General features: G+C 65.4%; 1 protein-coding gene across 1 annotated transcript in view; it reads right to left on the bottom strand.

Moving 5' to 3' along the window:
• The window catches only part of COL7A1 (collagen type VII alpha 1 chain), a 28928-nt gene extending 21881 nt beyond the window's left edge, over window positions 1-7047 (bottom strand). Inside the window, exons 1-16 of the mRNA XM_061456206.1 lie at window positions 6679-7047; window positions 4600-4690; window positions 4322-4502; window positions 4091-4250; window positions 3900-3993; window positions 3660-3818; window positions 3330-3493; window positions 3114-3243; window positions 2908-3030; window positions 2154-2303; window positions 1345-1464; window positions 1098-1244; window positions 813-929; window positions 587-736; window positions 282-410; window positions 23-169 (exon numbers count right to left, since the gene is read on the bottom strand). Coding sequence (XP_061312190.1) covers window positions 23-169; window positions 282-410; window positions 587-736; window positions 813-929; window positions 1098-1244; window positions 1345-1464; window positions 2154-2303; window positions 2908-3030; window positions 3114-3243; window positions 3330-3493; window positions 3660-3818; window positions 3900-3993; window positions 4091-4250; window positions 4322-4502; window positions 4600-4681 — 2053 coding nt within the window. The 5' untranslated portion in view covers window positions 4682-4690; window positions 6679-7047. The remainder of the gene's footprint in view (window positions 1-22; window positions 170-281; window positions 411-586; window positions 737-812; window positions 930-1097; window positions 1245-1344; window positions 1465-2153; window positions 2304-2907; window positions 3031-3113; window positions 3244-3329; window positions 3494-3659; window positions 3819-3899; window positions 3994-4090; window positions 4251-4321; window positions 4503-4599; window positions 4691-6678) is intronic.
• Between the last annotated feature and the right edge of the window lie 6136 nt (window positions 7048-13183).

Here is a 13183-nt window from a genome sequence, read left to right as displayed (position 1 = left end):
CCAAACCCCGGCGGGGACTCACTGCGGCGGACGGTGAGCGTGGCCGCGCTGCCCTCCCTGCTGCCTGCGAGCGCCGAGACGCGCACCAGGTAAGCGATGCCCTCGCGGAGGTCTCCCAGCTCAAGTCCCGTCTGGCTGCCGGGGACGCGCCTCGTCCTCTCCGTGCCATCTGCCGGGAGCGCAGCCACAGGCACTCAGCACCCTCCGGCCAGCCGGGGCCCTGGGCGCTGCCTGCACCCTGCCCGGCTCACCCTGCCACAGGCTGACCCGGCCCCGCTCACCCTGGCTGTTGCGCACCACCACTTTGTACTCGGTGGCTCCAGGGACCCCCGTCCAGCCCAGCCGCAGCCACCGGCTCGACTCCTCGAGCACCCGCAGGTCCGACACAGCTCCCACGGGCACCTCCACGTCTGAAAGGGCACGCGATGAGGCACGGCTGGAGCACGACCCCAGCATCACCCCAGGACAAGGCTGCAGAGCTGGGTCTCACGGCCAAGGGGTCCCCGGGATGAACAATACCTGGGACATCCCTCCATCCCAATGGATTGGAAGGGTGGGGACAACCCAGGGGACCTCCGGCAGTCACCTGTCTGGAAGGTGGTGACAGGGGTGGCCACCTCCCTGCCATCGTAGAGCGTGTAGAGGGTGATGCGGTACTCAGTACCCGGCTGCAGTCCCGTCAGCTGGTAGGTGTTGGTACTGCTGGGGAGCGACACCGTCCTGGGGGGCTCCGGTCCTGTGGGGAGGGGGGGTGTCAGTGCAAGCTGCTGGCACAAGGGGTCCATGGGGGTGATGAGGCACTCTGAGCCTACCTGCGGCTCTCTTCCACTCCAGACGGTAGCCACGGGCATCACGAGCACTGGTCCAGAGCACCTGGATGGACGTGGGGCCCAGGATGTTGGTCCGCAGCATCTGCTCTGCACCTGGCTCTGCAAGAGGGACCCCATGAGCCAGGCTGCCCCGTGTCACGCTGCCACCAGCCCCGCACACCGCAGCAGCATTGCTGTGGTGCGGTGCTATAGGTATGGTCCCTCCCTCATGCCACGGCAAGGGCAACAGGGTAGGAACGGGGTGGCAGCCCCATACCCAGCACCTACCCGTCCTCTGCCGCATGGTGGCTGCTGGTCCCTCCAGCTGCCCGAAGAGCGGGGCCACGGCCACCACGTAGTCAGTGTTGGGTTGCAGCCCCCCCAGCGCATGCGACGTCCGCCCAGCGTCCAGGTCCACCCTGTGCCTGTCCTGCCCTGCAGGAGCCGGCAAAGCCATCCCTTGGGGTGCCACTGCCCCCTCCTGTCCCCTTCCCTGCGGCCACCAGCACAAGGGGCACAAGGGATGGGCACCTACCTGTGAGGGTGGCCCAGGAGAGCCGGTAGCCGGTGGCCCCGCTGACAGGCTGCCAGGCCAGCAGCATGCTCTGCGCCGACACATTGTGAACAGCCAAGTGCTGCACAGCTACCGGGTGCCCTGCGGTGAGAGAAGCCCCTGGGGTTCCCCATGGGACAGGGGGGCACGGAACAGTGGGAAGCACCAAGACACCCGCCTGCTCTGGGGATGGGAACCCCTCTGCCCATGGATGCTGCACTGCACCCACATCACCCAGGGCAGCCTGCACCCGGGTGGCTTCTTCAAAGCAACCCGGCTCCAGAGAACGGGAGCTCCAACACCTTCCTCCTAATGCATTAAATACTTTCTGCTGGTTAAAGCAGCCTGGGGCAGCTGAGGAATTGGTTTGCCAGTTCTGAGGCTTGCAAAGGTGTTCCCTCGGGGGCTCGCCCCCGCGCCTGCCCGGTGATGCTGCCGCCACCCTCCTCCCTGCGGCAACCACGTTTCCCTCCTTCAGAGCCAGTGCTTGAATTCACGAAAACTGCACTTTTCCAGCCGACATTTTTACATCACGTGGGGGAAGTTCCAGTGGAAACATTCCCAGGAGGCGGCCAACGGGCTCGGGAGTGCCCCCTGGGAGCACCTTCTGGGGCTCAGAGCATCACCATCACCTTGTAGTCATGCGCACACACATCCCCATCCGCCCCTTCTCCCCGGCATCAATGGGCCAGGCAGCCCCATCCCTATGGGGCATGGCGAGTGAAGGGGTGTCCCTGTGCTGGGAACCCATTCCCACCCAATGTGATCCCAGGACCTGGCTCAGTGCTTACGTGTCCTTGCGGTGAGGGTGCTGGGGCGGGCGGGCTGCTGCGCGTAGCGGGGCCGCAGCATCACCACGTACTCGGTGTCGGGGCGCAGGTTGCTGAGCGTGGCCGATTGCGCACTGGCCCCCAGGCTCTTCTCTTGCCCCTGGGCTGCTCCTGGTGGGGAGGCTGCGGTGGGCAGGGGCCTGGCACGCTCCATGCCGGCAACCAAGGGGTGTCTGCAGCCTGCCCTGGGGGTGCCAGGCGGTGCCAGGGGTGGGGAGCCTGGGAGAGGCCGGGACCGCAGCCAGGGGCACCCCGAGGGCCGTGGGGCAGGGAGGGGCTGCAGGTGTGCAGCTGCAGTGGGGCTCAGAAGGACGGGGGTGACACCCCCTGCATGCGTGTGCCGGCACCCCCACCTGTGCCGGGCACGCGCCACATGGCACCGGCTGTCATGAACACACTAGCACACACCTGAGCCTCGGGGTGTAGGAACACACACACGGCCCCATGCCTCTGCACACACGTGTGCCCTGCAGCACGGGCACCAGCAGCCACAGTGCTCTGGCCGTGCACCCCTGCACCAAACCCCATGCATGCACCCCGCCATGCCTATGCCCGGCCTATGAAGCAGTGCAAAGGCATCCAGGCAGGACAGCTCCCTTGTAGGCACCATTCCTTCCCCTTGCATGTCCCTCACCTCGCACATCTCTCATCTAGCACATCTCTCACCTTGCCCATCTCTCACCTTGCCCATCCCTCACCTCTCATGTCCCCTCACCTCGCACACCATAGCTGAGGCTGTAGCCCTGTGGGGGCTCAGGGCCGGGCTGCCAGGCCAGCCGCAGGAACGTCGGTCCAGTCTCCACCACGCGGAAATCCAGCACGGAGCCAGCCTGACTCTCTGGGGACGATGCAGAGGCAGGGGTGAACCCCAGCCCCGTGTGCCCCTGCCCATGGCCCCAACCCGTGGTCACGGACACTCACGGGTGCGCGCTCGGCCGGACACGGACTCGCCGACGCTGTTGGCGTACTGGGCAGTGACAGTGACCAGGTACTCGGTCCCCTCACGCAGCCCCCGCAGCACGGCGCTGGTCTCCCGTGGCCCCAGGCTCACCTGGGCAGGGACCGTGTCACCCCTTGGTGTCCCCAGGCCATGCATGGGGCCGCTGGGGACCCCAGGTGTGTGGGTGAGACCCTCACCTCCTGCCTCTCGGCCACAACCGGCTGCCCCAGCCCAGTCAGCGGCACGTGCTGCACCCGGTAGCCGGTGACGGGGCCGCTGGCCACGGTCCATTGGATCTGCAGCTGATCAAGGCCCCGGTCCAGGAACTGCAGGTTTGAGGGGCCGGTGTGGCTTGTCCCGTCTGGAGGGGAGCACAGGGGCCATCAGCTCCAGGGTGCGTGGGGCAGCAGGGAGAGCTTCCCAGGGTGGCACAGCCATGTGCTCAGTGTCACAGGATGGCCAGGAAGGCATTTTGGGGAGGATGGGTGCTAAAGGTGGACCCAAGGGAGGAGGACAGGAGTCCATACCCAGCGTGCGCAGGGTACCCCCGACGCTCATGCACACCCTCCGTGTCATCAGTGGCACCAGCGTCCCTAGCAGCTTGAAGTCACCAACATAGAAGAAGAAAGCATCGGTGGGCATTGAGGCAACACGGATCAGCTCCTTGCGGTCAGCATTCTTGACTCCTGGCAAGGATGGAGATGATGGGTGAGGGCAGGAACCCTGAACCCAGCAGCAGACCCTCTTGTCCAGTGCCAAAGCCTCACCAACGGCAAAGACCTTGATGCCCTGGCTCTTCAGCTTCGCTGCCGGCCCCTCAGCATCATCCTGGGACTTGCCATCCGTGATGAGGATGCAGATCTGTGGTGCCAGGGATGAGCCATAAGCCCCAGCCCAGAGCCCACAGACCTGCTGTGTTGCTCCCTGGGTGCTCCCAGGGCCACAGCCATGCCTGTACCTGGGGGACCCGAGGCCGGAGCTGTGTGGGACCAAAGAAGTTGTCAGCCACATAGCGGAAGCCGGCACCGGTGCGCGTGTTGCCGCCCTTGTAGCTGAGCTGCTGGATGGCCCTCCGGACACTGGTGCCGTTGGTGTGCTGGGAGAAGGAGAACTCCACCCTGGGGAGCAGGGGACACGTCAGCTCCCGTCCCCACCGCCTGCTGCTCCCGTGCCCCTTCCCGGGGCTCACCGTGGCTCGTCACTGTACTGCACCACGGCGATGCGCACGGCCCTCTCGCCCACCGCCGGCATGAAGGGCACCACCAGCTCCTCCATGAATGTGCGGATGGCACGGAAGTTGTTCCTGCCGATGCTGGACGAGCCGTCCACCAGGAAGGCAATGTCGGCCTCCAGCACGTCCTCACACACCGCTGCGGGATGGCAACAGTGCTCAGGGCACAGGCTGGCACCATTGCACGACAGTGCTGGCCCCTCGCCCACTGCGTGCACCCGGTGCTCAGCACCCACCTTGGCTCCTCTTCTGCACTGCGGCAACTGGCGGGCCCAGGAGCACAGGGAGCACAGTGAGGAGCAGGAGCCGGCTGCTCATCGTGGGAGCCTGCGGGAGTGGAGGATGCCACCATTGCCCCATGTCAGCCCCATGCCCTGACACCGGTGACAGCACAGTAGGCCCGGGGAGGCACCAGTACCACACCGTGCCAGGGCACATGGCAGCCTCAGGAGGACAAGGTGCCACTGCTGGTGCCTCACGTACCAGGGAGAGCCCCGGCTTTGGGCCAGGGCAGCGGGATCATGCCTGGCCATGTGTGTCACCACACATCCCCATGCTGGAGGGACAGCTGGCAGTGCCCAGGGCCACCCAACAGGCCGGGAGCTGCCAGTGCCCGGCGGGCAGCCGCTGCCTGTCCCTGCTCGGGAGGGAGCCCCGACGGCAGCGTGCGGGGGGCCCCGACTCCACTCTGCCCGGTGCCTCGGGGAGTCGTGCCCAGGGTGTGCGCGGGCTCTGCCTCCACAAGCCCTTCCCGCTCCCTGCCTGCTCCCTGCCTCCTGCCTGTTCCCTGCCTGCTCCCAGCTCCCTGCCTGCTCGCCCCGGCCCCGGCAGCAGCTCCCCGCAGCCCCCAGCCCTGCTACGGAGACCCCCGGTGCGGGCGGCGAGCTCGGGTTTCTCCATAGCAGCCAGGGTGGGCGAGAGCCGCCCCTCCCCGCGCACACGGCTGCGGGCGGGGGAGCACCCGGCCTGACACCACTGCGATGGCCACGCCGGGTCTCAGCCCAGCACAGCGCGGCCCGGTTGCACCGGGGAGGAGCGCGCCCCCCGCGGGAGGGCGGACAAGAGCCCGCGGGGGGGGTCTGTCCGGTCCGGTCCTGCCCCGCAGCACCCCCCTGCCCCGCCTGCGGCGGGACCCCCGCGGCCGCACGCACTCACCCACCGCGGGGCTGCACCGCTCCGAGCCGCGCCGAGCCGCTCCGTGCCGTACCGAGCAGAGCCGGGCGCAGGCGGTCCCGCCGCGTACCGGCCCCCGGTGCTCCCGCCCCTTTATCGAGGGCGGCCCGGAGCGCGGTGCCGGGGGGGGGGGGAAGCGGGAGCGTCGCGGCTCCCGCCCAGCCCAGCCCGGCCCCCCAAAGAGGGCTTTCCCCACCCCACCGAGCTGATCCCCCCAAAGTGCCGGCCCTGCTGCAGCCCGGGCAGGGGCTGGGGGCTGCGAGGGGTGGGTGAAGCGGGGGGGGGGGGGAAGTTTGTACCCCTGAGGGGTTTCTGCTGGGCTCGGTGCTGTGCTGGGGCTCAAGGCAGTTTTTGCTCCTGTATCTCCATTCTCCATGTCCCAAGAACTCTGGGATCTGCCAGTCAGGAGCCAGCCGTGCACCTCTGTCTATCTCAGGGCAATGTAATGTGCTCCCGGGGACCTCGGGGCACTGCCTGAGCCTGGGCAGAGTGGGATGGAGCTGCTGTGGGGATCCAAGCCCCTGGCCCGCTCCAGGTCAAGGTATGGCTCCAAGCACCAGCCCTGTGAAGGCCAGTGGTGGTGGAGATGGGCTGCTCCGCACACGAGCACAGCTCCCATGAGGCTGCAGGCTGGCTGGGCCTCGGCCAGGACCTCTCCTGCACCCACAGCTCGTGGGACCCCAGCACCCATGTCAAGTACAGTGACTGCCCTCGAGCCAGCAGGAGCATCCTCCTGCCCTGCTCCGGATGCCACCTCCCAGGAACCACCAGCTCAGACCAATGGCCAAAGCCCACCCCAGAGCCAGTGAACACGCTGGGAAGCCCCCGGTGGTGTGACTGCACTGGGCAGGAGGATGCCCAGCGAGGCGGCCAGGGACCTGTGCTGCCCTGGCCTCCCTCTGCCCACCCAGCGACTGGAGGGACTGTCCCCTAGGGCTCCTCCTCTGCCCAGGGTGCACCCCTGACCCTCAAGGTGCCCCTCACCTCCAGGACACCCCATGGGATCACAACTCTCCTTGGGGTGAATCACCTGCACCCCATCCTACTGCTGTTGCCTGTGCTCCCCCGGGGCCCCAGCATGTGCCCCATGTGCCACCTCCCCCTGTTTCCTCGGTCACCCACATCCCCAACACCCCGCGTACCTCCGCCCTCCTGGCTCCCCTCGGCTCCCGGCGGGGCAACGGGCAGCTCCGGGGGCATCTTCCTGCGGGAGGGAGGGGAGCGGCAGTGGGGTCCCCGGGGCCACTGCAGGGATGGGGACCCGAGGCAGGGCCACCTGCCACCGAGCAAAGATGCTCCAGGGCCGGCTGCAGGCAACTTTCCCAGGCACACACAGTTCCCAGGCAGGGGAGGGGCGGCGATGCCACCGCTCTTCTTAAAGGCGCAGCAGGCAGCGCATCCCCTCCTCTTCATTAGCCTTTCTCTCGTTAGGCCCCTGCCCGGCCCCCAAACCTGGCCGGTGGCTCCAAAGTTCACCGTGGCCACGGCTTTCCCCCTCCTTCCCCAGCTCCAGGGATCCGGCATCCCCAGGCCAGGACCATCCCCAAGCCGCTCGCTTAGAGAAGGCAGGATGTCCCAGTTAGACAAGGGGCTGCGTTACAGGGGGGAGTGCGGGGCCTGCCAAGGCGCTGTGCTGGCCCCGGGCCCGGAGCTGGCGGAGCAGCCCCACGGCGTGGTGCCTGCGGCAGGGCAGGGGCAGACGGGGGTCACTGGGCTGTGATGGGGCAGTGCTGAGGCCGGCATCACCGCGGGCATGGGGGCACCAAGCAGTGATGCTCTGCAGCCGTGCCACGGGCTCTGCCTGCCCGTGGTTCATCACGGGAGCATCCTGACCATCGTGCCAGCAGCATCCCGCTTGCACTGGCACTGGAGAGGGGCACGCAGGGTGCTGGGTCCCCAACACCAAGGTGCCTCCCCCATGCGGTGTTTCCCGGCTCTCTGCGCATACCAGGGCCGGGAAGGAATCCGTGGCCGCCGGCACAAGGACAGAGCCTCGGAAGCAGGAGAGCTCCAGGTGTGAGTGATTCACTGGGTGCTGCTGCAGCCGATCCCTCCAGGAACATCCCAGAAAGCCATCGGCCCTTTCCCGAGCCCGGCCGTCTGAGAACTGGCACGGAGAAAGCCTGGGGCTGAGCCCCTCCCTGCCCTGCGTTGCCAGGTGAGCAGCCGCGGTAGGAAACAAGAGGAAAACCTATTTTCTGCGCCCTCGGGTGAGGTTTCAGCTGTGTTGGGTGGCAGGGAAGGTGAGTCACGGTGAGACGCGACGCTGCAAGAAGCGAGCTGCAGCCGCGGTGCCGTGGGTCCCATCCGATGCCCCACATCCCTCAGCAGCTGTCCGCGGCGCTGGGCACGGGCCCGGATTCGGCGCAGCGCGCACAGGGTTTTGGTGTGCCAGCCCCTCGCTGTCCGGCAGCGCTCCCTGCCCCGGCACAGCCTGGGCATCCCCGGCCCGCGGGATGCGCGGGACAGCTCCAGGGCTGCTGGAGGGGACCTGCCCCTTCCCCGGGCCCTTCCACATCAGGGGCTCCGGCAGCAACGGGGCTGGCGCCGCGGAGGGCGAGGGGAGGAGGAGCGGCCGTAGTCAAGAGGAGCCTCGCCTGCCGCGGGACCGGTTGGGACACGCTCCAGGAATGTCTCCCAGCACCAGGCACCGCCAGCTCCCAACCACAGCACCCCGGGATCCCACCGCCATCACCGGCTGGCTCCGGGAGAGCACTGGGGGGTCAGCATCGTGCTCATGGTGTGGCCTCAGGGACTTGTGTGCCACCCCATGGGACTCCCCAGCAAGCCCAGGAGCCACAAAATGGGCCAGGGAGGGGAACTGGTCACCCCTTATCACCTGCTGACCTGCCCCGAGGGCTTGGGGTGGGAGACGGCCATGCCAGTCCCCCCGGAGGCTCCTCAGCACCATAGGGGACCTCCTGCAGCACCCCCCCTCCTGCTGCAGCCCAAAGCCACATCACTGCAGAAGGAAGCAAAGTGTCACATCAAGGGGAAGCCAGGCCCGGTGAGCTGCCCTCTGCCCCGCGGCACTGGGGATGCTTCTGTCTCCTGGGACCGCAGAGGATCTGGTGGGTGATGATAGGGACAAGTGGTCCCTCATCCCTCAGGGCTCCCCCCAAGCCGCTGCAGAGGGATGGGAAGCTTTTCCTGACCATTAACTGTTGTGTCTGGAGGCTGCCGCCAGCATGGCCACACACCAGCATCCCACAAAGCTGTGCTGGACTGCTGCCAGGCCCTGCTGTCCATGTGGACAAGACTCCAGAGGGAATGGTGACACCCCTTGGCTGCAGGAGAAGGCAGCCGTGGTCAGCCTGACACAGGGACTGGGTTGGTTCCCAGGGACAGCGAGGGAGAGGGAAGCCAGGCACTGACCGGGGTGGTGGCACTTTGCAACAGCACAGAACCACAAAGGGATGGTGATGGTGAAGACAATGGCAGCAGCATGAGGAGGCAGCAGCGCTGTGTAGGGCTCCAGAGCCCCCAGTTAACCAGCCATCTCCATCGGCTTTGGGCAATGCTTGGGTGCCCAGAGAGGCTGCAAAGTGGCTGGGGCTGGGTACCAGGGACCTGGAGCAGGCAGGATGCAGTCAGGGACTGAGGTGATGCACTCCATCTGCACTGACCACCCAGGTTCTTCATTCTGCAATGATGGAGGCACGAGCTGCTTGCCTTTGCTCTCACACACAGGAGGGACCAGGCTCTGTAAAATAAGCCCAGCTTCTCCTCGAGGATGGGGACATAGGAAAGGGTGGGAATGCAGGGACCAGACACAGCAAAGCTCCCAGGGGATGGGAGGGAAGGCAGGAGTCCAGCACTGCTCCTGGGGACCTCAGGGGAATGCTCACCAGCACCGTGCGCAGGATGGTGCCACCGCTTCCTGCTGCACACCAGGTTGAGCAGGGAGACGCCAAGGGTTGGGATATACCCAGCATATGGAGCCCAACCCGCAGAGCTGGGGCACTTGCCACACATCGGGACAAGCTGCCCAGCAGCTCCCAAACCTCACAGCACCTCTGAAGCCCATTGCTGCCCATCCCTCCTGCCTCAGCCCCAGTGCAGGGGGAGATGGGCAAGATATAGCAGCTGCCTGACACTGAGCTACTTCCCCTCCCAGGGCTGGGAAGCGGCACTCAGCCAGGCCAGCTGCCCCACAGACATTATGGGCACTGGCAGCAGGAGGAAGGGCAGGCAGCGTTTGGGCCTGGGAAGCTGCAGCCATTCCTGGGATGCCACCAGCTGTGCCATAAGAAGCTGCTCCTCACGGGGGGTTCATGCAGCTCTTTGGGGACGGGATTATTTGTTCTTCCCTCCAACTGCCTCCCAGGCTGTTGCAGTGGCTCAGGGCAGCTGTATTCCCAGGGGAGGAGCGTTGCCAAGAGGAATCAAGGAGCCATCCCTCAGGGGCCCCTATCCCAACCGCAAAGGACAGAGTGAAGACATGCTGAAGCACTGCTCTGGGATGCTGCTGCTGCACTGGGGCTCGCTATGGACGGTCATTGCCTTCCCAAGAGATGGGAACAAGGAGTCACTGGTGGCGAGTGCACCAGCGCTCCTGCTGTGAGCCATGGGTGCTGCCAGCCCCAGCACAGCAGTCACTGGTGGCAAGGACCCGCTCCGAGGTTCTCGGGAGGAATCTGCCCACCCCAGCTCCCCAGACCCAGGCCCCACAGCCCCGTGCCAGGGAACAGCCGCCCCCTGCCCGCTGCCCTTTCCCGGGATGCCGCAGTGTGGAAGCAGGAGCAGCATCGGGACGCGGCTCTGGCGGCGGGAGGCCGGGGGTTGCTCAACGCTTCCTCCCGCCCCTGCTCCGTGTTTCACAACCCGCACCCACACGCCCTAAACCCGGGGCTCGCTGTGAACCCCCAGGGGAGGGGGGGCTCAGGGCACAGCCCCCTTCCCGCTCCGTGGGCTCGGCTGCTCCTTGCGCAAGGGGAGCGACACCCGCGCCCCCGGGCTGGCGGGGGCCGTGCGGGGCGGCACCGCGGGAGGGGACGGGGACCCGGCACGGCCGGCGCCAGGCAGGGGCACGGCGAGGGGTGCGCGCCACGGGAGAGCATCGGCTGCGCTGCATCCGCCGGGAAGGGGCTTGTGTAAGTCCTGGGGCTGGTAGAGAAGTGCGGGGCATAGAACCATGGAAGCGTTTACGGTGGAAAAGACCTTTAAGATCATCGAGGTCAACCCTTCCCCAGCGCTACCAATTCCAGCACTAAACCATGCCCCCGAGCGCTACAAGTCCTTTCAATCCCTCCAGGGGTGATGACTCCACCGCAGCCCTGTTCCTGCGCTTGTCAGCCCTTTCCGTCAAGTACTGTTCCTAATATCCAATCTGGAAGAGCTGGCACTAGCTGCTCTGCCCGCAGGACACCGTTGTGCCTTCCCATACACCAGCCACCAGCGCCGGGGCCCCATCAGCCGCAGGTTCTACACACCGCGGGAAGGATGAGGATCTGCTGGGGCGGTGAGGAGCTGGGGGCTGCAGGAGCACCTCTCGCTGTGGTGGGTGCCGGGGACCGCGCTCCGGAGGGATCGGTGCTGTTCACAGGACCGGGCTCATCCCCAGGGCTCCTCTGGAGGGGCAGAGCCGCTGCTCCCGGCTTCCCTGGCAGGGAGCCCAGCTCCAGAGAGCAGCACAAAGAGAAGGCAGCGCCCGCCCGGCCCGGGAGGCTCAGTCTGTCACCATGGGAACCCCCGATGACTTCATACCCCCACGGAGCGGCACGGCCGCGTCACCGGCGTGGCACGGGCGGGTGGGCACAGGCATCGCACGCACGGGATGTGGGGCAGATGCTGCCGGGGGGGGGGGGGGGGGGGCTGAGCAGCCCGGTGAGGATGCTGCAGGGGACGGTTGCAGTTTGCACCCACAAACAAGGGCTGGGGCTCAGAGCTCCAGCTCCTTGCAGAGAGCATGTCCCCAGCTCCACTTCACCCTCCTTGCTGGCATGGGGAGGCAGGAGTAAAGGATCCTGTCTCTGGACCCCTGCCACCTCCGGGAGTCACCAGCCCCGCACCATGGGTGATACGCAGGTAGACTCCACAACTCATTAAAGTTGTAAAGTAGGTATGCTTTTATTCAGCACTGAGGCGCATCGGGGATCGCTCCTCCAAAGGCATGCCCACCTCAGCATTGTTCTCCTTCCTATTTATCCTCTAAACTATTACATATTCATGAGGTTACACAACACGCCGATACATAATCATTACCTATCCCTGCTTCATATTATAATGAGATAAAAGGTCCTTGCTTGCATAGGGTCTCCTGGTGGTCATGGGCAGTGAGGTGAGATGAAGTAAACGAGTCTTTCCTGAACTTTCCATCTCCAGTTGCTGTGTATGTTCCCTGGTGATTTAGTCACTGTCCAAACCGCAAAGCTGATTTCAGCCAGTTTAGGGGTCCAGAGAACAGGAGTTACTGTTCCTTCCTCCTATCAATAGCCTTGGTCCTCCCACTCTGTTCCGGCCAGCACAATAAGCGTTGAGCATGTATTTGTTGAATAAGCACGAGTAAGCAGTAACATTGTTAAGCAAGTGGCTTAACCCTACCCCCCCTGTACACTGGTTAACCCTTCGCATCATGGGGAGCTCCTCATCCCTGTCCATCCTCCCAGCAAAGCCGGGGCAAGGTCACTGTGAGTCACTGCCGTGCGTGCGAGGCAGAGGCAGGATCCCGTGTTCCTGTGTCCCCGGGGCTGCTGCCAAGCGCTGCACATCTGGAACAGCTGTAAACAGAGCAGGGGATGAGGGAGCAGCTGGGGCCGAGGGACCTCCAGCCTCGCAGCAGCCATGCAGGGAAGGGGGGATGCCAGTGCCCAGGGCTCACCCACACACCCAGCCCCTGGGCACAGCAGCGCTGCCCCTGCACCAGGGGAAAAGGCAGGGACTTGCCGGACTGCCTCCTGTGCCAGCTCCTCACGCCGAGGCAGCAGATGGAGCCTTCAATAGCCCCAGCACATGGAAGGGTCTCAGTGATGGTGCTGGGACATGGAGCAGGAGCAGCATCTCCAGGGTCTCTGGTGCGTCCAGCACAGGCTCCACTCTACCAGCGCCTCTTTCTATCAGTAAAACCCCTGCTGCTCTCACAAAGCTCCCCATGCTGCCCCCAGCAGCTCTGGGCAGGGAGGAACCCAGGCAGAGCCTCGTTCAGGCACCATGGTTCCAGCAGCTTCTCTGGGCATCCCCAGCTACGGGCTCCATGGGCAGCCCCACTGCAAACCTCTGAGACCTTGGGAAGGAAAACACGAATGAAGAGAGAAAGAGCTGGAACATGAGAGCCACTGATCCTCTTTGGATGGTGTGTAGGGTAAAGCAGCTTTTAATGAGGGTGTTCAGGCCTCAGACTCGCCTCTTCCAGACACGCCACTGAAGAAAGAGGCAATACAAAGAGGAGGCATCCTGCAGCCCCGTGTCCGTGGCAGCCTGGGCTGGCTGGAGCTGGCAGTCAGGCCTGGATGGGCCCTTTGTCCCTTGCTTTGCCACACAATGAATACACTAAAACATTAGATGAGCTGTTTCCTTTTCCCAATAGGGTTTCTGGATACAATTCCAGCCACCACTGCTCACCATTCCCTTCTCCGGGTGCACACACGGATGGGCAGGACCTGTGTGTGTGCCCTGTCCCACCCTGCAGCCCTGCTGGTGACACCTGGG

This window comes from Pezoporus flaviventris, unplaced genomic scaffold, assembly GCF_033815535.1.
Source record: "Pezoporus flaviventris isolate CSIRO_AGI_PZ_B2104156 unplaced genomic scaffold, CSIRO_AGI_Pfla_v1 ptg000021l, whole genome shotgun sequence".
In the NCBI taxonomy this organism is placed as follows: Eukaryota; Metazoa; Chordata; class Aves; order Psittaciformes; family Psittacidae; genus Pezoporus; species Pezoporus flaviventris.
Note: the sequence above shows the minus strand (reverse complement) of the source record. Positions and strands in the feature narration are given on the sequence as shown.